Consider the following 26,102-nt stretch of genomic DNA (forward strand, 5'->3'; position numbering starts at 1 on the left):
TCTACAGATCAAACATTTCAAGCAGATGCTGCTTTTTTCCTCCAGTTGATCCACATGCTACATATGTTTGACCTGAGAGTGCCTAAAATGTTTAATGGCCAACATTGTTTTCTATCATAGCTATAATATTTATTGAGAGACGTGAACCCATTTTTAAAAGATTGTTTTTCTTCAGACACAGAATTGGGAGAAACCTTTTGAAAATAAAGGCTATTTTGAAACACATTTTAATTACCATGGTCATTAAAAGTTACAATTTGTCATCAGGTTTATCTTTCTTTATCAATATAGCTTAAATTGGTAATGGGGGAGGGGGAAACCTTTTCCTATTAGCAGAAAAGTACATTACCATTTGTGGTTATAACTTGATCTTAAGAAACTAATCTGATCATGGTTTTCTTGGGGGGGGGGGGGGGGGGTTTACTTTTAAGTCCTTCCACATTTTATTTTGAATCTTGAATTTGGATTTGTCCTTGTAGAACAAGTCAGACATCTAGATCTCCAAGTGCCCTTACCTTTCCTGCTGTGCTATTAAAAAAAAAAAAAAAAAAAATCAATGTAACTACTGTATAACCAAGGCCACTGTTAAGATTCCCAAAGCATTTGTAAAAAGCTTTTGTTTTCACGGGGGAAAGACTGCAAAAATAACTAGTAAAAACCACTGCTAACATTTTAATTTTTTGAGATGACTTGGACTCCCTTCTTCCCTGTCCTATCCCACTCTTGGGAGGGAGGGTGCTGGGGGACTATGACTCCTGCCTCTGCAGTATTCCCGGCTGGCCCAGGGAGCAAAGCACTGACCCAGGAATAGAACCCAGATCGCTGTGCTGGCCTGGGCAAACTAATTTATAACCCCAAAACCTATGATTTAAAATATATTTTTCTACCAAAATTCTTTGGTGTCCCTGTGAAACTGGTTGTTTTCTTCTCGAATATTGCAGTGAATACTGCATAAAGATGGTCTGTGAGTTCCCTTAGTTTGTAAGGTAATATTAGCAATAGTTTTGAGACTGTGTATCAATAAACCTTTCTTAGCACAATGTTTAGCATTAGCTCGGTTAAAAACGTTCTGTTTTGAATTATGCATGTAACATATGATAATGAAACGCTTTTGTATGCTTGCTAGTATAGCTACACAGTGCTGTTTTATAGATTTGTATTTGTCTAAATGTGCTCAAAACTATTTCAGGATGAGCAAATTAAATTCCAGTGCTAGACAGAGCAGGAACTAATGTAGGCCAATATTGTGCCAGGTATATTATTTGTATGACTTGTACAAAAACGTCTTTTAAAAACTGCTCAGCTGAGAATCTCATTGTACTTGGCTGCACAAATCTAGTCCATTGAAAAACTCTGCTAATATCTTGTTGATTTATTTTTTTTAAATTTTGTTTCTTCTTCAATAGGACCTGGGCATGGAGTACTATTTAATTGGAGAATCATTTGAGACCTCTGTTCCCTGGGATAGGTAAAACTGCTGTAGCATTTTTCTTCGTCTTTGCAAATGAACATGTCTAAGTGCTGTCGTCATTAGAATTGCTAAATATTCTTAGTTTGTTTCCTATATTCAGCAATTTTGTGCTGGATCTGACAATTTGTGTCTTAAGGAGACCTGATAGCTTGCAGCAGTTTCCAAACCAAAAAGGACTTGATGGCCAGTCAAAACTCCTTATTCACTAACGAGTAGATTTTAAAAGCATTGTTTGAGGCCTGAAAGGAGTCTAGTGAATAGCTATTTGAGAAGGCAAGCAAATAAAAAAAATAATAATAAAAAAAAAAGCTGGAGTAGAGGTTGAAGTGGAGTAAAATCGGACAATAAGAATATACGTATGCATTTTGGTCCCGCCTAGCTCAGAGCAATAGAAATCATTAGCTGCCTCATTTCCTTGTGTATGGGCCTGAGTAACACATTTCAGACATGCAAAGTCACTCAGGTGATGTTGGTTCCCTATTTTAAAAAAACAAAACAGAGAAACTGCACTGACAATGTACAGGTTATGATAATGTAATCTAAGGACAATAAGCCAAAATGCCTACCCACACTTTAATCTCCACCAATGTTACCTCTATTTTTTTCTGTGGGCTATGTGCAAAAAAGTTCTCGTGTGCTCCATTGTGTACAAATTTGTATGCAGTGTTCTTTTTCCTTTTCTTGTGTGCTGTTTTCGTTTGTGCGCTTGTTTCATGATGTGTGTGCACACAGTTTATAAGGAACAATGATCTCCACTGCACCTCATTTGCATATTTTGACATACTTATTCACCCTGGCTCCATAGGAATCAATGGAGGAAACCCCAGTACTCACTCTTGAGAACAAATAGCTAGTTGCTTGCCAAACTGTAGTACATGAGGAACTAGAGGCATGCACATCAGTATGTATCCAAATACGTTTTGTTGAATGTTTGTATTTTACATCATACACCAGACCCAAATTCTTCCCAGTGAATACATAAACACAAAACTGGTATCAGCAAATTTTCAAAACCTTTTTCTAAACAATTTTTTTAAATTTTTAATTAAAATGCACATGGAGCCAGTAGCTCTGCCAAAATTCACCTCAAAAGCAAAAAGGGGGGCAGTACCTCAGACAGCTCTTACCAGAGAAGCCTAAGAACATATTAGCATAGCTTATCAGTATCAATCTTTTGAGCTACATTTCTTCCATCATAGGGAATAAAACCCTTTCATATATAGCAGTTACTTAATAAACACTATTAGATTTCTGCAGACCGAAAAGCCTTCAAACAAATTTTCAAGAAAAACACCAGAAGTAGAAAGCAGTAATTAACTCTGCCACGCGGACCACATTTCTCCAAAGCTGCTTTAAGATGACAATTTCAACATGCTGCATATTTTAGTTCAAACTCAAGCAGCTCTCTTAACCCTTCTCTTGTAGATAGGCATTTAGGAAGTCCCATTTCATAACAGCCGACACCAATCAATTTCTGCATTTAGTCCAAAGGAGCCAATGAGGATAGATGAAAACTTCTTTTGAAAACGTTTTTTGAAATGTGTGCCTTCTAGACTAGGATTGCCTAGATGCCTCCTGCTGTTTCTGCTGCGAAAAGGGAGGTATGTCAATGCTCATGGAGGTAACTATGCCATGTACAAAACAAATGGATATATTTATTTATTTATTTTATTTAAAATTTTTGTATACCGACGTTCGTTATGCAAACATCACATCGTTTCCATGTAACATTCATATATCCGGAGGCCAAAGAGTAATTGTCAACCACTTAGTCTTCTTAGCACTTCTCTAAAGCCTGTTGGAATCGGCAAAGATCATAAGATGCCAGTCAGCAGAAAGTATCATAACACAAAGGGTAATCTTTAAAATACAACTCTCTATATCACTGTCATAAACTCAACCACAAATTTAGAGAGACAACATATTTAACCTATATAATATTTATTGAAAATATCCACATATATACCTACATAGACATTTAAAACTAAGCTAGCATACTCACACATTCATACAACCAAATTAAAATGACAAATGTTCATTTGAGATGTTAGATTGAAATTAACATGTCTTATTTTTACAATGAAGACACTTGTTAAGCTGAAAACTGAATATTCAACAGTATAGAATTTAAACCTTCTAAAATGTCAAATCACAATTAGAACTGCATATCTCTTTCTTTAATTTCATGTATCATTATAAATTATCACTAATATATTCATTGATCATCGCAATGTATCCGATGTATCCGCATTCATTTAGTCAAGATCATATGCTCGATGTGTCCGACAAAAGATATCTTCGTTTCACCCCTGTTGTTGGGGGCTTCCTCAGGGACTTATATTTTCAAGTTTTTTATTATATTCAAACATGAAACCACAATCCAGAGTCCATATTGTACGGCGTTCCCCTCAGTGATTGTTATACACTTTTACTTTCAAATCAATGCACTTCTATATGGAACCGCCAACCTGCATACTCAAACAAACATGATTGTATCGTCGGAAGTGACGTAACACGCCGTCACCCGCTGAAGTCTTCATTGTAAAAATAAGACATGTTAATTTCAATCTAACATCTCAAATGAACATTTGTCATTTTAATTTGGTTGTATGAATGTGTGAGTGTGCTAGCTTAGTTTTAAATGTCTATGTAGGTATATATGTGGATATTTTCAATAAATATTATATAGGTTAAATATGTTGTCTCTCTAAATTTGTGGTTGAGTCAGCAGAAAGTGGCATAAGTCATTTTTAATTCTTGTAATCCCTGACTAGCTGTGAATGAAAGTTTCAGTTGAGTGAAAGCTAAAAGGGAGCAGGAAGAAACTGCCCCCTTTCTGTCTGTCCCCCCCCCCCCCCCCCCCCCGCCTCCAAAAAAAGAAACCCAGTGAGAGAGGATGCCAAAAGGGAACTTTTTTCAAATTTCCTGAGCCTGTTTTTCAGATTCCTTTCTAGTGGAATCAGACAGAGTAAAAGATAAAAAGAGGGTATGGCCGGCTCTCTCAATTTTCTTTGAGGGGAAAAAATAAAACATTTTTGTCTCCCAAAGGAAATAATGGGATGTTTGCAGACAGAAGGAAGGCAGGCAACCCAGACTTACTCTTGTTCTTAGGAGTAGTAAATATATTCAGTGTAGAGACCTCAGGGGGAGGTGAATAAAAGCCATGTATGTAGGTAAGAGAATAACTCTCTTTCAGGATGGAGTGGAGCCTGATAATGGAAACTATGGGTAGGTTCTGCCCCCTGTGTACTCTGAATATATTTTTTAGTTCCTTTCAAATAAGTTTTAAAAACTTCACAAATAGTGGCTTTTCAGAAAAGTAGATATTCAGGAAAAAGGTAATCCATGGAGTGCCTCAGGGATCTGTTCTTGGGCCAGTGATTTTTAATGTATTTATAAATGATCTGGAAAGGGATATGACAAGTGAAGTGATCAGATTTGCTGCTGATACAAAATTATTCAGAGTAGTTAAATCTCAAGTGGACCTTGCAAGACTGGAAGATTGGGCTTCCAAATGGCAGATGAAATTTAACGTGGACAAGTGCAAAGTGATGAATATAGGGAAAAATAACCCTTGCTGTAGCTGCACAATGTTAGGTTCTATCTTAGGCGTTACCACCCAGGAAAGAGATGTAGGCATCAAAGTGGATAATACATTGAAATCATCAGCTCAGTGTGCTATGGCGATCAAAAAAGCAAACAGAATATTAGGAATTATTAGGAAGAGAATGGCAAAGAAAACGATAGATGTCATATTGCCTCTGTATCACTCCATAGTGAAACCACATCTTGAATACTGTATGCAATTCTAGTTGCCACATCTCAAAAAAGATATAGTTACACTGGAGAAAGTGCAGAGAAGGGCGACCAAAATAAGTGGCATGGAACGGCTGCCCTTTGAGGTAAGGCTAAGGAAGTTAGGGCTGTTCAGTTTGGAGAAACGATGAGTGAGTGGGGATATGATAGAGATCTACAAAATCATGAAAGAACTTGAAAAAGTTAATATAATTTGATTATTTACTCTCTCAATAATAGAAGGACTAGGGGACACTCCTTGAAGTTAGCAAGTAGCTCATTTAAAATAAATTGAAGAAAATTCTTTTTCACTCGGCACATAGTTAAGCTCTGGAATTCATTGCCAGAGGATGTGGATACAGCAGTTAGTGTAATTGGGTTTAAAAAAGGTTTGGATAAGTTCTTAGAGGAAAAATCCTTAAACTGCTATTCCCTGTACGTACCCGGATCAGTCCAGACAGTGAGTTGAGCCTCCTGTTCAGCAGATGGAGATAGAAAAACTGAAAAGGCATCCTATATCAGTACAGAGCCTACCCCTGCATCCCTTCAGTATTTCTCTGTCTCCAGCAGATGCAGGCAGCTGAACCTGCGGCTCCCTTCCTTTTCTCAATTTGTTTTTCCCTGTGAGATTTTTCCTTCTTGTTTTTTCTACGCAGGACCCCAGTTCAATCCCGCTGGCCCATCAATCGCCTGGAGGCCCGAGCAGTCCGTCTGGCACTCAAGGTCTTCCTTCCTCTGATCTGTCGCAAGGCGGTGCAGGTGCTCTCGGACAATGCCACGACGGTAGCCTATATCGATCGACAGGGGGGCACCAGAAGTCGCCTGGTGGCTCTGGAAGCCAGAAGCTGTTCGACTGGGCGGAGCATCACCTGGATCGCTTGGCAGCTTCCCACATTGCGGAGAAGGAGAATGTTCAAGCCGATTTCCTCAGTTGTCAGCGTCTAGACCCCGGAGAGTGGGAGTTCGGAGCGATGGATCTGATCGTACGCAGGTGGGATCGCCCCCACTTAGACCTGATGGATATTCTGAACAATGCAAAAGCTCCCAGATTCTTCAGTCGCAGATGGGAGCACTGCTCGGAAGGAGTGGATGCCCTGGTTCTTCCCTGGCCTCAGGTCGTTCTCCTATATGTGTTCCCTCCTTGGCCTCTGGTGGGAAAAGTTCTCAGAAGAATAGAACTTCATCGGGGACCCACCATTCTCGTGGCCCCGTATTTTTCGATCAGGCGGATTGCTTTTGTCTAGCGGCCTGCCTTTTGAACGGCGGCGACTAAGAGAGAAGGAATATAAAAATGAAGTTATATCCACCCTGTTGTGAGCCCATAAGCCTTCTACCTCTCTCGCTTACGTCCGGGTTTGGTGAGTTTTTGAGAAAGTGTATGATGAGTCCGGAGTGTTGGCACATAAGGCTCCGGTCTCCCAAGCCCTCTCTTTTCTCCAGAATGGCCTTTCCAAGGGTCTGTTTTTCAACTCCTTACGGGTACAGGTCTCCGCTCTCAGGTCCCTCTTAGACAGTATCGATGGTTATGCTGTGGCGGCTCATCCGGATGTCGTTCAATTCCTCAAGAGGGCCAAGCATTTGAATCCGCCGGTCAGGCCTACTTGCCCCTCGTGGAGCCTTAACTTGGTGCTTCGAGTCCTTTGTGAGTCACCCTTTGAACCCCTCCAGCGGGCCACACTTAAGGATCTAACTCTTAAGACAGTTTTTCTCATGTCTGTTTGCTCCGCCAGGAGGGAGTCAGAGCTCCAAGCATTGTCTTATAGGGAGCCCTTTCTCCGTTTTTCTGATTCAGGGGTCTCCCTTAAGACTGGTACCTTCATTCTTGCTGAAGGTTGTGTCTTCCTTTCATATCAATCATTCAGTGGAACTTCCTGCGTTTTCTTCTGAGGACATTGCGAACACGCCTGGTAGTGACCTGCGGCGCCTTGATGTAAAACGAGTGCTGCTGCGCTACTTACAGGTTACAAACGAGTTTTGGGTCTCTGATCATCTCTTTGTCTTATGGAGTGGCCCAAATAGAGGAAACAAGGCTTCTAAGCCTACGATTGCTCGCTGGCTGAAGGAGGCAATTGCGTCGGCAAATATCTGTCAAGGCCGGACGGTTCCAGAGGGCTTAAAGGCCCACTCTTTGTGTTCACAGGCTTCTTTTTCGGCAGAGAGTCAGTCGGTCTTTCTGCAGGAAATCTGCAGAACAGCTACTTGGAAGTCTCTGCATACTTTTGCTCGTCATTATCGCCTTGATGTGCAGGCACCAGTCTTTGGCTCCTTTGGAAGGCAGGTGCTTCGAGCGGGACTGTCTCGGTCCCACCCTGTTTAGGGAAGCTTTGGTACATCCCACTGTCTGGACTGATCAGGGTACGTACAGGGAAAGGAAAATTGGTTCTTACCTGCTAATTTTCGTTCCTAAAGTACCACTGATCAGTCCAGACTCCCTCCCGGGCACTGTCTACTTCGTCCGCTTGAAGCTCTTTTCACTTGTTTCTTTACAGTTTCTTGGATCTCTCTGCTTCCTCTCAGAACTTTAAGGCACCGGAAGCATCTACTAGATGAATATGGATATATATATATGAGCAGTTCTTTACAGAGTTTTGAATTTTTCAAATTATTAGTTACTTGCTTGATCTTATGCTGGTTATCTTTATATTTATCTGCTTTGATAACGTTTATACTGAAGGGATGCAGGGTAGGCTCTGTCCTGATATAGGATACCCTTTCAGTTTTTCTTTGTCTCCATCTGCTGGACAGGAGGCTCAACCCACTGTCTGGACTAATCCGTGGTACTACAGGAACGAAAATTAGCAGGTAAGAACCAATTTTCCTTTAATTAATAAGCAATAGTAGCTTGAGATTTATTTAATGTTTAGGTTCTTGCCAGGTCCTTGTGACTTGGATTGGTCACTGTTGGAAGCAGGATACTGAGCTTGATGGACCCTTGGTCTGACCCTGTATGGCAATTATTATGTTCTTAGGAAAACCTAATATTCTGCTGCTGTTTGCTTACTGGAAGCCAAAACCATCAGGGATGAATCAAGCCCAGAATGTTTAGCAGAATTCTGAAGCAGCATGAGATTTTTTTTCTGTTGGCATTATTCTCACAGGACAAGCAGGATGGTAGTCCTCACAAATGGGTGACATCGAGGATGGAGCCCTGTACGGAAAACTTTTCTGTCAAAGTTTCAACAAGCTTTGACTGACACTAGCACACTGGGTGCACTGAGCATGCCCAGCCTGCAATTATCCCTGTGAGCCACAGGTGTCTCCCTCAGTCTTCTTTTTTTCCGCTCTGCAGTAAGCATAGCGGTTGGAGCTCTGTGAGGATTTTTTAACTAATTACCTCATGGAAACACTGAACTTTTCACTTCAAAAAACATTTTTCCCTGCACAGGTCTCCCTCCGCGTACATTTTTACGACGCTCGGTGAGTACTAATTCTTATTTTTCGGTCGGTTTCTGTCACTATCTTAAGGCTGTTAACTGACTGAAGCCTTCCCTTCCCCCATTTTTCAGTTAGCTTTAAACAGCTTGCAAGTATCTCTGTGACACTCTGCTTGCTTATGCTAGTGGGGTAGGGATTTTTTCCTTAACTTTAGGACCTCTGTAGCTTCAAGTCCTTCGTTCCCTGGTACCCTCACGCAGTCGATACCCTATCGCTACACCGGGACCCTCCTAAACCGCCCTGGGCTTTTATATGTCATCAGCGCCCCTCCCCCCACGGTGCCCTGATGCCTTTATCCATGTTTTTTGCTTTTCAGTGCTACCAGGCTTTTTCCTCCTACGCACTGTTTTTTTTCCTTGGGCTTCCTCGGTGCCGTCCCTACCCGGATGCATGCCATTGACGCACACGCTGTTAGTCACTGCCATGCATACTCGGGTCGCCGCCACCGCTGCCCGAGACACTTTTTAACGATCCCAGGGTCACTTCATCGATGCCACCCCCCCTTTTGGGGATGCCATCGATGCCCCATCCTCCCCACCGATGTCCAGCCCTTTTCCATCGGTGGGCATCGGTGCCACATCGATTCGTCGGTGGGCATCGATGCCGGATGGTCCCCATCGGTGGACATCGGTGCCGGATGGTCCCCATCGATGGACATCGGTGCCGGATGGCTTGTCCGTCGATGGCATTGGTGCCGGATGGCCGTCCGTCGATGGCATCGGTGCCAGGTCTTTTTGCATCGATGGACACCGATGCCCAGGTGTTTCATCTATGGGCATCTATGTTAGAATGCATCCATCGAGGGCAGTCGATGCCAGGCTGCTCCCATCGGTGAAATTCGATGCCCAGGTGGGTCCCATCGGTGGGTATCCATGCCGGCTCGATTCCGTGGATGGGCGTTGATGCCAATGCCAGCCTTATGGCTGGCATCGATGCCCATGCCGATTCCAGGACTGGCGTTGATGCCGGGATGGAATTCATCGACTGGGAGATCCATGCCATCGATTCCATACGTGTCCATATCGATGCCACCGACACACGTGTCTGGGGCACCGATGCCATGTACACTTGGAAATCTGAGTCTGTCCAAATCGATACCGTCAACGTCTGTGGCCCTATAGTTGATGCCCGTGGCCATGCCACAAACGGCATAAATGCCCGCCTCCATGCATCGATGCCCTCGACACCTCCGTTTTCCTTCGGTGTCCTTGACGCCCTATTGATTCGACTTCGACTCAGTCGATGCCGGTATCTTTTTCAATAACGGCAATGTTTTTCGATTATTCGATTCCACATCGTTTCAAAGATACCTATGCCACTGCTGTCAGTGCCCGTCACTGTCATCATTCTCCTGGCCAGTCATCGACGATTTTTCATACCCATTTTGATGATATCCTCGAAGCCCCTTAGGTTGCCTTCAATATCGTCAATACCGACATAGCACCGCCACATAATACCCTCGCCTCCTCACATTGCTCCACGCTTTGGGTTCTTTTTTAAGCCCCGTATTAGCTTAAGACACTCCATTGTGTCAGGAGCAGAGCAGGCGTGCTGACAGTTCGTCATCGATCGCCTTCCAGGACGACGAGGGCTTCCATCTCGGCGCTGGGGAAAGACCGGGCCGAGCACCGTGGCACCCATCATCGCCAACATCGTGATCGTCCGCCGCTGACGCCATCCAGCACATCAGTGCCATCCTTCTCCAGGCTGGACAACGCTCGGGCAGAGCGACATCACCACTGCCATCAGCACTGTTCCTACAGTTTTGGCAGTCCTTGGTGATCCAGAACTTCCGGATCCAGGTCCGACAGCTTCTGCATTGGCGTCACGACACATCGAGCCGCTGTGACGAGGGAAGGGAACATGAGTTCCGTTAGGGCTCCTCTGTTCCTGGCGTGCCCCACCGTCAAGTGGTGTGGGACTATGGCCATCTGTTACACTTAGCAGTCTAAACGCCACTCACGCCTGGCCTGTCTCCTCTGTACCTGTGCCACCATACCGGGTTTCAGAGCGAGATGGACGTTTACGTCCCCGGCCTTACCCTCGAGGACTCCGGAGACCGTCGGAGTCAACAATCTTCACCGGCTCATCTTGCGGAAATCCACGTCGGATGGTAAGTACCCGCTTCGGCGGCATTCCCATAGAGTTGTGTTCTCCCATTCGGACCGTGGTTCGAAATGTTCTGGGTCATGTGCCTTTTAGAACTGTATTAGTGTCACATATCGCTATGTTAGCTATGTTAGCCACAATATCAGGAGAACCCCTCTATCTTCTTGGGATTGCAGCAGGGCTTCTTCTCTTGTCAGTAACAAGTCCCTGTGCCGACCAATGCTCTGACTCTTGGTTCCCTCCCAACCAAGGTCCAGCTGCATTGGCTGATCTGCTAAACATGAGATTCAGCAACCATTGCCCCATGTACAAGTCCACCTTGAGGCCTGGCCACAGGTCTCAGTGTCTCCTTGTACAGCATACAGAAATGCGGGTACCACTTACCGCTCACACACCTGCAGGAGCCTACATGATATCCTCCATTGGGACACCTCCTGGTCTCCCATCTGGTCAGATATCAGAGCGGCCACCCCACCTTGTACCAAAGTCCCGGTACACTCCTCCAGGCGCTACGAAGTGCAGAGGGGAGAAGGGAGGGGGGTTGGGGAGTTTTAATTGCACTATTCTTTCTTTTAACAGAAAATAGTTACTCTCCGCACATCCTGGACCTAAGAAAATCCAACTTTCTTTAGACGTCACAGGTACAATGGTATCTTTGGTTACCATCACTCCATACTGCAGTAAGTACATTATTTTAATGTTTCTATGTGCTTTATGGTGAGTCAACATTACAACCCCAAGCTCTGCCGCTGGCACCAGCTTCGGTAAGTGAACTGTCTCTTGCATCACTGTTGGTGAATGCTGTTTTCTCTGCGGAGTGTAACATCATTCACTTTCCTTGCATAGACTACTGCTAACCACTTTCAGTACATGCAAGGAGCTCTCACTTTTTTCAGGACTCACTATACATTTACTAACTGGGATTACTGTCACTGCCATAAATCCCTTCTGTAACACTTCTGGACACCACAGTCTTAAGACCCTCTTGTCCAGCATGCGCACAGACATTCTGATACATTGTTATATGTCCCTGCGCATATTTTCCATAACCTCAGCCTTTCAACTTTTCATGGTTGGGCTATGGGATTTCTTCCCACTATGCATTTTTCTCATAATTCAAAACTGCTATGGGTTATATTCAGTGACATTCTATACTCAATGGACCTAAGAGGTTTCATTGCTTTCGTCCCTGATTCTTATCCCAGTTCGAACTAGGACCTAGTCTCCTTCGACTCATGCTCGCAATTCCTTAGGGTTATAAAGTTTCTCCTGAAAGCTGTCAACCCATTATGCATCTATTGCACTCCAGCATAGTTTCTCATAAACTTCCTGGACGTTGCACCCATGAGTTATGCCCTTATGCCTTCCAATACTGCTTTTGCAACAATTCTTTGTGCATACAGACAGACAGCATAGGGACAATGTGCTTTCCAACTCATAAGCACGCATTACCTCTTAGCTGCTCTGCTAGACAGCTGCGCAGCTCTACCCTTGGCCCTTGTTCACTTCATGCGTCCTTGGGCCACATATCTAAGAGATTTAATGAACGCTCTATCAGACCTTCTCCACGTAGGTTCTATCCTCTCGAATGGTCTCAATTACATGTGTACAGGGCAAATCTTTTAACGCTGAGTTTAACTAAACTTTCCTCGGCGTCTGCATCATTCCATACGATGCACAGGTTCTGCTCCCTGCACATGTTTCCTATGCGTTCCCTTAGATGCCTTTTCTTCCATCAAAGGCCTCTTCAATATATCTCTTCTGCTGCCTCTCGTAGCCAGCATTCTTCTAATGTTGAACTGGGATGGGGTTCAGTATTCTTTTCCCCACTCCCTGACTGAGATCAGTATGCTTTCCCATACTTCTCAATCCATCATATCAGTAACCTTTTATTCTCTCACCAGTCAGTCCCAAATCATAGACTTACTGATGTTCTTAGGTTCTGGTAGCGTCACAAAACCTTCTTAACATAAATCTTGCCGTTTAATATGGCAGGCTTTACCTCCTGACGCTAAAAAAAAAAAAAAAAGAGGTATTACCCCTTTTACTTTTCCACCATTTTTTCTTACTCCCTCGGATTCTGTTCTCCAGACATCCTCCACATAGATACACCTTTCTCTTAGGAGGTGTATCGTTTTGGGAGTTGGGTTCCCGTTTTCGGTAATCCTCTCTGAGTCGGCTTACCATGGATTATCCACTGATCAAGCCGCCTCTATTTCTCTAATCACGGAATGAACATATATATTCTCCTTATAAGTCTCATACATTCTACGTTTGAGCCTTTCCATTCCTCTCTTCCACAGTTTGGCAAGGGAACTTCTTTCCCTCTTAATGTCATTCCTGCCAGCAGGGTCCGTGAGTTATGCACTCTTTCCATACTCACCTGACTCCGTTCCTCTGCCACTGAGTAGTTCTACGCATTCAACTTTCTATCCTTTTCAGGTAGATGTTGTATCTCCTTTCCTCAGGAAATACTCTATTAATTTTTCCTAACCTCTCTCTCTCGCCCTAGGGAGAGACTGGGTTTTCCACATTCCTGGACAGTAATGCTGCGCTTACATTCTATCTACATTGCACTGCATTCCATGTGAATTCCACTTGACTCTTTCCTTCATGCAAGGGTCAAGCTGCTACTTCCAGTGGCCACACAGACCTAATCCTTCTGATTAAGTGGTCTATATTTCCTTTCCTACCAACAAGCAGACATTTCACTACAACACTGTGGGTATCCACATACTGTTGTGTCCGTCTTAGCCTTAACAGCTTCCCTTTGGTTACTGCTGCTTGTACTTTTTTATCAGGTTGCAGCCTGGAGTCCTCTCCATACCTTCGCAGCCTATTATTGCTTACATTTGACTAGCCGGCATGCTCCATGTTTGGCCAGTCCGCCTACTCTTACTTTTTTCAATTCACTACCCAACATCCTTCCACGAACCCATTATGGTGTTGCGGATGCCCTCCGTTCCCATTTCCACCTCAGTCGTTACGCCTTTGCGCATCTGCGGTGTATCTGGTGCATTCCCGGGCATCCTCAGCTCGGTACTCACCCATTTGTGAGGACTACCATCCTGCTTGTCCTGTGAGAAAGCAAATGTTGCTTACCTGATGTAACAGGTGTTCTCACAGGACAGCAGGATGTTAGTCCTCACGAAACCCGCCCGCCACCCCGCGGAGTTGGGTCTGTATACTTTTATTTTAGTTTCGCTTGCGCTTTTTAGCTATAAGACGAGACTGAGGGAGACACCTGTGGCTCACAGGGATAATTGCAGGCTGGGCATGCTCAGTGCACCCAGTGTGCTAGTGTCAGTCAAAGCTTGTTGAAACTTTGACAGAAAAGTTTTCCGTACAGGGCTCCATCCTCGATGTCACCCATTTGTGAGGACTAACATCCTGCTGTCCTGTGAGAACACCTGTTACATCAGGTAAGCAACATTTGCTTTATATAAAATATATCAAAACTTAAGTTGTAAAAATCAGATTTAGTAAAAATATTTAGGTTTTTATTTATTTGTCATATTTTATACCACCCATCTAATGAGCTCAGGACAGTGTACAACAAAACAGAACATTAAAATAAACGTTACATAGTGGACAGCATTAAAATAGTAAGCATTACATATGGTATAAATAAGTACTGGGGAAAAAAAATTTCATATTGAAAGAGATTCAGTGATGAGATGAACTGAGTGGACTGTTGTCTCTTGTTGTTTAATGATATTTGCTTCTTTCAGGGTGTTAGACCTCTGCCGAAATGTGAAGGAAAGGATTGCACGAGAATGCAAAGAAAAGGGTGTTCAGTTCCCTCCTCTTTCCACATGCCGGTGAGCATTCTCCGTGTTCATGCCATGCAAATTAACCCTTGGAATGCCGGTCAGCTTCTCTTCTGTTCCTCAATAGAAAAATTATGCGTCGCTTTCCTGGCTGTTGCCAGGTTTGGTGGGGAATTTAAAAGTTCAGAGACTGATGATCTGAGCTTTTTCCCCTTCTACTGAAGATATAGGCTACAGGAGGGACATTGAAAAGTTATTCCTCCAGTGGAGAGATTACAGTGGCATTCGATTAGGCATGTGACATTTATTTCCCATGTACCCACTGGGCAGTCGAGTATAACAAGATTGATTTGAACATTTAACCTCTACAAAAGTCAGAGCATTGATTGACAGAGTGAGTAAATGGAATTCACATCAGGATTTCATAAAAGATACTTTGGATGAACTTGCATGGCGCTGAATCATCAAAAAAAGAAATATAAATAAACACCTTTTTTTGGCTCGTTCATTCCTCCTTATAGCTGATTTTTTCATAAAATAAAACTTGAAATTTAAAACTATTTGTAGTACTATTTCTAAAACTATACTAGAAGACATGTTATTTTGTGATTCAGAAAAAATGCTAACTAAAGCTCAGACAGTACAGGTTACAGCTTGGGTTTTAAATGCATTTCCATATTGTAAATTGCAATGTTCCACATTATAATTGCAGTGTTTAACGCAGAAATGAATGATTACATAGAAAATGATGGCAGACAAGGGGCAAAAGACCCATCTAATTTTCCCTTTCCTGATTCAGTACTGCTGAGCCTACCCAGTCTCGAGCTTTCCTCTCAAATCATCTTGTTTAAGAACCATCTGTGCTTATATTAACCATGCTTTCTTTGAGATTCTGTTAATGTTTTGGCTTCTACTACTTCTACTGGAAGGCTGTTTCCTGTATCCACCACCTTTCCTGTGTAAAAATATTTCTGTATGTTAAGTCTGAAACTTCCACCTCTTGGGCCACATCTCATGACCCCTTGGAAATGGAGAAGTATAAATGATGTCGGTGGAAAAGTACAGCTTGGTGCACTCAGTCTGCCCATTTGCGCCTGCATACGGTGCTGTCATGGGTAAGACTATTGCTGGGCTAAACGGTGCCTTGGGCATTTAGGGAGAGGGGGAAGTAGTGGTTCCTATAATGCAGGGGGAACCTCATGATGTAGCATCAGATTGAAGATGGAGCCATGCAGGAGCAGCTGTGGATGAGCACCTGGGTTGATGCTTGTCTTGCCCTTCCAGTGGTCCTCGTTACAAGTCATGTTCAACCTGTGGCCATCTCTCTTCTTCTACCACTAAGACCCCTTTGTGTCTATCCCATGCATACTTGAATTCTGTTATTGTTCTGACTCTGCCTATGAAAAAATATTCTTTTTGAGCCTTTCTCTATCTCTGCATGTAATGACCCTTTGTCCTTGAGCTTTTCTTTCTGTGGGAAATTCTACTGTCTTGGTTTTCTATGCCCCAAATGCATGATGCTGTGCTTTTTTGTATTGAATTTTAGTTGCTTAACACTTGACTATTCCTTGAGCTTTCTTAGATCATTCTTCATTTTTCTGCTTCATCTGGAGTGCAGATTATTATATCATCTGCATAAAGGCATGCTTTTCTTACCAGTCACTCTGCAATATCGTTGATAAAAAAAAAATCATTCAGTGTCCGTATTTATCATATGTAAATTTCATTCTGACTAAAGCCATCTAGCATGCATAAGCTGTCCTTTCTGCAAAAAATGTTTTGACACGTTAAGAGGATTCATCTTTTTTGCTGGCAGTACAGTACTAGGATCTTTAAAATTAAAGAAGAAAGCTTGATCTATGCCCCTAGAATAGGGTTCTAGGCAGAGGAAAGGTGTGAAAGGAATACCATTTGTGAGGGGTGAGGTGGTAGAGAGGGAGTGACTTGGAGAGGGCCAAGAGGGAGTGAGGGGAGGAGGGACAGAGAAGGGAGATACTGGAGGTTTGGGGGGATTAGAGAGAGAAGTCATCTAAATATTGAATTCTATTATATTGTGCCCCCACATCTATTACAAGCAACTAAAAATCAGCTGTGCCCTGCACTATTATATAAGGAATGAGCCAACTAGAAAGCCCATGCAGTCCTTATCTGCTGTGACTTTCTGTGGGGGGGGGGGGGGGGGGGTTTCCATAAGGAGAGGGAATCATTTTGTCAATGTTGCCTGCAGCTTCTAAATTCTTTTCTTTGGATACTAGGTCACTTATGGATATTCACCTTCTGGGACATTGTTCTGCAATTAGATTTTTTTTTAAAGAAATATACATTTTTCTGTACTAAGTATTTTTCTAAGCATATCCCATAGACATTAATGTGGGGAAGAGCCACTAGTTAATGTAAGAACTAATGCCAAAAGAAGGAACAGAAAGATTGCATGCATTTCAGGATACATATCACATTTCATTAAATTGAGTCATATATTTTCATATATTAGATTAGTGTCTTAGAATATTTTTTATGTTTAACTAGTTTTTGTTTGTAACATGAATGGCATTTAGAGTGAGCTTGTTCCTTCCTTTTCTGAAAGTGAGCCAGAAGCACAGAAACCGCCATTACTGCTGAGATTGCAGAACAAGTGTATTAAGACTTCCCTTTATTTCTCAGAGGAATTCTCAGTGACATGGTATTAAATATTAAGTAGATGATTGAGTGTGGGTTTGCTCATATTGTTTGGAATTGCCATTTTTACAATTTTTTGCCATGTATCTGTTGAGTGGAGGAGTAGTCTAGTGGTTAGAGCAGTGGCCTGCAAGCCAGGGAAACCAGGGGTCAAGTCCCACTGCTGCTCCTTGGGATCTTGGGCAAGTCTCTCTATCCTCCATTGCCTCAGATATAAACTTAGATTGTGAAATTTCTACGGTACCTGAATGTAATCCACTTTGAAGTGCCTGAAAAAAGCTGAGTAATAAATAAATTAAATAAATGAATGAATCCACTGATTTGGCATTAATGAAAGAAAAGTATATAGACAGCTTCTTCCAAAGAGAAACAAGATCCTATAACTAGGAGGGAAGCTAAGAATAAAATGGTTTTAATTTATAAAGCGTTTAGCATTTACGTTTCTGGCATCATGATGTACTATTTTGTTTACTCGTGTAATAATCAACATTGTTCTGTTTTAGGGTAACACAGACCTATGATACAGGAGCCTGTGTCTACTTTTATTTTGCTTTTAACTACAGGGGAATTGGTGACCCAATTCATGTCTATGAACAAATTGAGGTAATTCCCTAGTTTTTTTTCTTGTTTGTCCTTGCGTTACACATGAATGTTTTGTATTATTTTGGACACGTCTTATAAAGAACTCAGTAAAATATTACGAGCTCTGTACACATTTGCTATAATGGTTCATTCTGTAGCCTCATTAAAGAACACCAGGGGTAAATGTTCAGGACAGTGACAGGCAGCTTCCATTAACAACCACAGAGTGACATATCTAATTCCCTGTGCACAGTACAAAAAAAAAATGTACCCCAAGCATTAGAGAGCAGTAAACACATTATTTTTCTGTTAATTTATTCATAAAAATAGTGGGTATATTTTATTCTTTTATGCCGTGCATCTGGTTTGTGTTTTAATGGCATCTTTTCCCTTAATAAATCTTTTCCTCCAAATTTAGGTAGCCGCCAGGGAAGAAATTCTCGCCAATGGAGGGAGTCTGTCACATCACCATGGAGGTAATCCAGTTTAACATTTTCATATGCCGTTTGGACTTCCTCAAAAATAATTTTCTTAAAAGTGTTTCTCTTCTTTTTGTGCCCCTCTTTATCTGTTTGGAGCCCCAAACATGGACATATTTTTAAATTATTTTTGGAAGTATCTCACACCAATTCCTGCTCTTGCTGGTGGTAGAGGGATACTGGGTGCAGATGTGGTCCTGCAGCATTCAGGAGGTGAATTTCTTCAGTGGAAAAGTGAACCTTTATATGCTACATAATTAAATACTAACTACAAGAATGGGATCTACAATCCTCACATTCAAATTAATGGGAAATATAAACAGAAGAATATAAAGGACATTTTTACAAGTCTTCAGAATAAGTCTCATAAGTTAGATTTTTATATTTTTGTATATTTTTTTTTAATTAATTTATAAGGGATACTAGTTTCCTAAATAGGCTTTATCGACTTGCTGTGCTTAATTTGTAGTGATTCTGTTAGAATGAGATAAGTAGTTATTGCATCATTGGTTGAGATTATAAATGTCAGATATGTGAAAGAAAAAAAGAACTTTAGAATCAGACAGCAGCACAATTTTTCAAATCTGTTTGGAGCCCATTGTGGACAGTGGATTGCTGTCTTTACAGCATAAATACAGCTCTGATACCAAGTTCTATATTAATTTTATACTGAGGTTGATAAATTTGATGTTTAATTTTGTACCATGTATAGATTGTGTCTGGTTCTGGTCACTTGTATATTCATTGAAACATACAATTTGACCAGGGTGCATAAACTTTTACATACAACTTTGTGCATATCTTCTCTACCACTCTCGTACCAGTTTTGTACTTTCTGCATGGAGAAAAATTAAGAATTCAATACTGCAATTCAAGACTAATGAAAATGCTCTAGAGCTTACTTAAAATGAAGAAATAAAAGGCATTTCATCTGGAGATGGGCTGTAAATTATGCCACAAGGTTTGTACTTAAAGGAATCCAATTCATGATCCTTTTTTGTAAATCAGAAAAAAATGGTAAACTTAGTACCCAATATAAATTGGGACTGGGTTTAATTGTTATAAACTTAAATGAAAAAAAAATCTCTTCTGTACACTGAACTTTATCATCCACAGTACATGGATAACTTGTGTTAGTTATTTATTGGCCCCCTGTGAGATGGTTCATTGGTAAAGATATATATACTGCAATACAGAAGATCTAAGTTTGATTCTCAAGAGAGTTCAGGCTAGATGCTGCAGAGGCATTGCTCACAAACTGCAGAAGGTAGGAAGCATTGGTCAATAGCAATACCTAGTGACCAGACTCTGGGACCATGACTGCACATGACTGAAGGGAGCATGGTTATGTGACTCCTGACTGATCTCTGACACTGTGATGGCCATCCTTTAAAGTGAAATGGCAGAATATCAAAATACCCTGGGTAGGTGTGAATTTGGAGGTTCATGGTGCTGGATACCAGCCCTAGTTCAGATTTAGCTGGAAATGAAAAGCAATAGGAGGAAACTGCACTCCCCCACCCCTGCATTCACTGACACTTGAAGCAGTGCCAGCCCTTTAAAGTAGAGAGAGATCAAGTATTATCTTCAGTGGTTATATATGCAGATTTATGCAAATAAATATTCAAATATTGTTAGGTTGCTGTAGATTGCCAGTAGTTTTAAAGAACTGATGGTGCATACTTTGTATATTAGTGTTGAAAATGTAAGCTATGTGGCAATATATCTGTTTGTAATGCTCAGACAAATTGCTTCTGCTTTAATGAAAGATTTTGTGCCTGGTAGCATTACAGCAAACTTTAATGGTACATAGGAAAGATAACTTTAAAACACTTGTGCATGCGCTCGTATACATGTTTATATAGGCACACGCACATCTACACCACTATTTTATAACCTGCACATATATGATCAGTGCAGGTTATAAAATACATGCAAATGTACCCTACAATATTGCACATAAGTAAAAATAAAAAATGCACATGAATAGATATTGATGCTAGTCGGATAAGTTCTGATTTATCCGGCTAAGTAGCGGATAAGTCAGGTGACTGCATAAGTCTTAAGTAGAGCTGGATATGTCAGATAAGCACTATTTGAGACTTATCTGACTATCTGACTTAGCTGGAGAAGTAGCGCTTTATGAATTTATCTGACTAAGTTGCATACAACTGCTCTACGCATGTATTTTTTACTTCTTACTTTAAAAATATATGTAGGAAGATTTTACACACATAATTTACATGCATTTATCCCCCATAAATCTGCTTTTACGCATGGAAGTCTGCAGGTTTTCCAACATACATATGTTAATGAAATTACCAGTTTTACCAATTAGTACACCAGTTTGCCCAGTCCATGTGAAGATCATCAAGACAATCCTGACTCTTCAGCCTGAAATCCCTACCCAGGCTGCCCACCTAGTCAGAATTACACATTACTATCACATACGCCAGATAAAGAGAAGGGTAAATATATGCAAGTAAGCATAAATAACTTATAAAATAGAAACTCTCGATGGAGGAAATGACATTCCACTGAATCACCACTTTAAAAAGGTCATATAATCCTCAATTATAAGCAGGAGCAGTCTCCCTATTAACGCTGAATTGATAGGTGAGGGTGTCCTTGTTGACAGGCCATGTTGAGCAGAAAGAAACTTATGGATTTAAAACAGTTTTCATACCTTGGCAGTGGTATTTTGTTAGAGGAAGTCGACAATATGGCAGACACGGCTGACAACGAGCAGTCCGATGCAGGCCGCGATGCTAATAATGACGCACATTATCTGAATGGTGGGCTGAAATTCAAAACTGATTTTGCAGTTTATAATGCACAATATCAAAAAGGACATTCTTGAGACTGTCAGAACTATGCAGCAAACTTGTGGATATTGGGAGAAGAACTGATGAGGCTGAGATGAGAATAGAAGATCAGGCCTTCACAATTGCCCAACTGCAGAAGTCCTTTGAGAACCTTGAGAAGTCTAACAGAGCTCAGTGATAAATTGGAAGACGTTGAACACTGGCCCAAGCACTGCAATCTATGCTTTAGGAGAATTCAAGCGGCTCCAGATTCTACAGACTACAAGCAAGTAGTGATCATGCTCTGTAAGGCAATTTTGGTTGCAGCAGATGCTTCTAAGAAAGATGTGGTGATCATGATTGATAGTTCACAAGCCTTTGTGCACACTGCGGAAGAATGTATTGTGTGATATTGTTGCATGTTTTCATGATTTTCCTGTCAAAGAACTGGTCTCACTTGCACTAGGAAGATGGGAACTCTGATCTGTAGCTGTTCTATGATTTGTCCCCAGTGACCATTTGCAAACGCTACAAGCTATGAGAGATCATTACTTTCCTTTGGAAGGAGAATGTTGGATATCATTGGTTTTTTCCCCTTTGGATTGTTCACTATTAGCATGGTTACCTCCCGAATTAAAAACATGAGCAAAGCAACCTTCTGAGCCTCCCATCTCGTCCCTCAAAGGAAAGTACCAGAATGGTAGAGAATGACAAAAGGTGCAGGCAGAAATTCTGGTGTTTCTGTATCATCTTGAGATACCAACACTTGATTTACATAGGAGAACTTTTGCTTTATTCATCCTTTTCAGTGTTCTAAGATAGTATGGATAGAACCAGTGGGAGGATTTTTTTTCCACTGCATGAAAACATGGGAGCTTGTTCCCTCCATTTTTCTTTTTTTTTTTTTTTTTCATTTGGGCCTCCTTTTTCATTCACTCACTATTCTTGGCGAAGTGGGGTTTGAAGACTTTATGCATAGTTTACTTTTTTCCTACAAACAGTTGGATTCAGTGAGAAGTCATTTCTCTTGGAGATGGACCTGCTCTGGGAGGTTGCAGGTCTGGGATTGCGATGGGGGAGTCAGGATTCAGGTTTACAGTATGGGATATACCGTTTATGGAGGGGGGAAGATAATATAGAGAGGTTGGAGTTTTCTTGTAAATCATATGCTGGATTTTGGGATGCTGTCTACTTTTTTTTCTGCAGGGCATATCGGATGCATCTTGAGGACATCCCTTTTATGATGGAAAGCTAGGTATCTGGGCGCTCAATTGTGATTGGAATGGAGTTTCTCTTTTTCTTTTAGGTATATTATGGCGACTATTCAGATTGTTTCCCTTAATGTTAAGGGCTTGGCAAATGGTCTTTAAAGAAGCTTCTCATTTGCAGTCTACAGTTCTCTTTATTCAGGAAACCCCCTTGAGGAAAAGAGAAAAGAAGATACTTATTCTAAGTTTATTCCCATCCATATTTCTCACTTCTAGCACAGTGGGTAACAAGTATAGGTGGGTAGGCATATTGCTGTCTAAAGATTTAAGTATAGATCTGAAAGACATTCAAAGGGATGCTGAGGGACAATATATATATTGGTTACATTGGTGCTTAATTCTGAAGTATTCACTTTTGTCAATATATATATGCTCCTAATCTTAATCGGGGATCTTTTTATAAGCTCTTTCAGGAGAAGATGTTAGCTGGTTTTGAGGGTTCTGTCATTCAGGGTAGGGATTTTAATATAACCAGGTTTCTCCCCCTTGATAATTCTTCTGGAGCAGGTATTGTTGCTAAGGCACATAGACTTTAGCTTAAAAGGCTCCTGGAGTTCTGGAATTTGATAGATCTTTAGCATACAGTGACAGAGGTAAGTGATTCTGGAAACCTAATGATAGATTATTAAATGATAATGATATATGTCAACAGTTGAAAGCAGACATTATAGAATATCTGCAGTTCAGTGACATCAGTGGGGTGTCCCCACTAGTATTCTGGAACTGTATGAAGGCGGTCATCGGGAAAAAGTTGATATCCTATGCTACGAACAGAAAGAAAGCAAAAGAGAAAACTAAAAGGCCGATACAGTACAGTGCGCTCTGACGGAGCGCACTGTTAACCTGCCCTTGGATGCGCGTTTTCCCTTACCCCTTATTCAGCAAGGGGCAGAAAACGCGCATCCAATCCACGGCACCTAATAGCGCCCTCAACATGCAAATGCATGTTGATGGCCCTATTAGGCATGCCCACGCAATACAGAAAGTAAAATGTGCAGCCAAGCCGCACATTTTACTTTAAGAAATTAGCGCCTACCCAAAGGTAGGCGCTAGTTTCTGCCGGCACCGGGAAAGTGCACAGAAAAGCAGTAAAAACTGCTTTTCTGTACACCCTCCGACTTAATATCATGGCGATATTAAGTCGGAGGTCCCGAAGAGTAAACAAAGAAAAAAAATTTTTAAATGGGCTGGTGACTGTCGGGCCAAAAAATGGACCCTCAATTTTGCTGGCGTCCGGTTTCCAAGCCCGTGACTGTCAGCGGGCTCGAGAACAGACGCTGGCAAAATTGAGCGTCGGCTGTCAAACCCACTGACAGCCGCCGCTCCGGGTCAAAAGGAGGCGCTAGGGACGCGCTAGTGTCCCTAGCACCTCCTTTTGCCCGTTTCTACTGCACCACCTAATTTAAATACAGAATCACACGCACAGGCGAGTGGCCTGTGCGTGCGCCGGGAGAGCGGGCGTTCGTCTGCTCTCCCGCGGACTTTACTGAATCGGCCCGTAAATTAGCATTGGTCAGTTTGGAGCAGTTGTTTAAAACTACCCTAGACCCTAAAGTTCTAGTAGAGCTAGATAAATGTAGAGCCAACTTATGCTTATTATCTGAGTAAGTCTCATATTAGCAAGTCCCTTACTAAACACGGTTTTTTTGTACATGGCAACAAGGCTGGTAAGATATTGACCCAGGAATTAAAGAATAAATTATCCCAAAATCATATTGTGAAAATAAGATTGTACAGGGAATTGTGACTGTCACTAAAATTAGGGAAAGGTTTACTCATTTTATGAAAACATGTATATAGAGGAGGTTACCTTAAAGAATAGGGATATGGAGGAATATCTGGCAGGGGTAGCTCTACCATCTGTTTCCCCTGATGTGCAGCAACACCTGAATAAGGAAATAGTGGAAATGGAGGTAACCCGGGCAATTAGGTGTATAAAATCAGATAAGGCCCCTAGGTTGGGTAGATTCTTGTCTAGATTTTATAAGGAATTTTGTAATGATCTGGTGGGCACATTAGTGTGCATATTTAACTATTTGTTAAAGAGAAGAGAGATATCTTCTGCCTCTAAACATAGCTGATATTGATCTCCTAGACAAGGGAGGGTAAAGATCATATACTTTGTGGCCCTTATAGACCCATATCCTTTCTAAATATTAATATTAAAATTCTGGCCAAAGTATTAGCATAGAGGCTTAAGAACGTACTGCCCACCTTGGTACACAAGGGCCAATTTGGTTTTATTCCTGGTCGTTTAGAAGGATTTTGAATTTGATTTGGTGACTAAACAGAAATGGCTTCCTTTTCTTTTATTCACTGTTGATGCTGAGAAAGCATTTGAGGGATTCCACTGCAATTACCTGATTAGGTTTTTAGAGAAAATAAATATTGGTGATAATTTCCTTACTTAGATCCAGAAATTATTTATTTATTTATTTAAAGATTTTTATATACCGACAGCTGTTTTGCACATCGTATCGGTTTACAAATAACTTAGAACAATGATAACTTGAGTATCATTTAGGCATGGCCTTTACAATGAACAAGAACAAGAAAAATTATATCCTCCTCCAGAGACCTGTATAAAAATTAATGGGCGTTTTGGTAATTTCAGAGTCCGGAGAGGTACTAGGCAGGGGATGCCTCTTATCTCCCCTCTTATTTGCATTGGGAATGGAACATTTTGCAGAGCAGGTTAGGAAGAATAAGGAAATTGAAGATATTTCAGTAAATGTGAGTCGTCATGAAAAAACCCTCTTTATGGTTGCCCTCATGTTCACCTTGAGTAGCCCTGAGTCCTTTTTAAAGACTTTAATTACTGTGATGAGGTTTGGGAGGGTCTCTAGATTCAAGGGGAACATGGATAAATCTGAGATAATAAATATATCTCTATCTGAGCTCTGAAGTCACAGTTTCCATTTAAATGGGCAAGAAAAGAGGTTGAAGTTCTTAGGAGTGTTGATATAAGAGCTGAGATGGAGAATCTTTTGCTTTAATTTTCCACCTTTAATATCTGTAATCTCAAAGGACTTAGAGAGATGGGAGCACCATAATTTGTATTTGTTGGGCAGAATTGCCACAATTAAGATGTCCTACCGTGGGTATGCTATTTGTTTCAGACTCTGCCAATTTTGTTACCAGATAAAATTTTGAAACTTTTTCAGAAAAAAATATTTAGATGTATATGGAGGCATAGGCCCTCAAGGATCTGTGCTCTATCAACCAAAGATATGTGGTGGATTAGAGATACTTAATTTTCAAAAATATGATTTAGCCTCTAAACTATGGGGCCATTGTGGATTGGTATAGAAGCTCCGAAATGAAGCAATGGGGTTCAGATTGAACACAATATGTTTGGAATTATTCCTCTTTGGGATTTGGTATAGATGCCAAAGAGATATCGACATCTTAATGTTTCTCTATCTTCTTTTACTCTATGTACTATGAAGTTGGTGGATAAATGGAAATTGTCATTAGTGTCATTATCAATCTCCCATTAGATTGAATAAAGCATTTCTGCCAGGCCATGTCTCTAAATATTTTAAGCATTGGGAAATTTTAGGAATCTTCCAGCTGGGTCAGGTCTGGAATAATTATAGGCTATGTAGCTTTGACTGTCTTTCGGAGAAATATAATCTAACTGTTGTGATAAACTTCCATATTTGCAGTCACAATAGTTTGTCTTATGCAAATATGAAAAAAGGTGTTATGCA

At 41.3% G+C, this 26,102-nt stretch overlaps 1 protein-coding gene across 1 annotated transcript in view; it reads left to right on the forward strand.

The window, feature by feature from the left end:
• Nucleotides 1-26,102, forward strand: part of AGPS (alkylglycerone phosphate synthase) — a 394,780-nt gene that overhangs the window by 351,489 nt on the left and 17,189 nt on the right. Inside the window, exons 16-19 of the mRNA XM_029605879.1 lie at nucleotides 1,407-1,468; nucleotides 14,542-14,631; nucleotides 17,760-17,859; nucleotides 18,257-18,314. Coding sequence (XP_029461739.1) covers nucleotides 1,407-1,468; nucleotides 14,542-14,631; nucleotides 17,760-17,859; nucleotides 18,257-18,314 — 310 coding nt within the window. The remainder of the gene's footprint in view (nucleotides 1-1,406; nucleotides 1,469-14,541; nucleotides 14,632-17,759; nucleotides 17,860-18,256; nucleotides 18,315-26,102) is intronic.

The sequence above is a fragment of the Rhinatrema bivittatum genome, chromosome 6 (assembly GCF_901001135.1).
Source record: "Rhinatrema bivittatum chromosome 6, aRhiBiv1.1, whole genome shotgun sequence".
NCBI classification, from domain to species: domain Eukaryota; kingdom Metazoa; phylum Chordata; class Amphibia; order Gymnophiona; family Rhinatrematidae; genus Rhinatrema; species Rhinatrema bivittatum.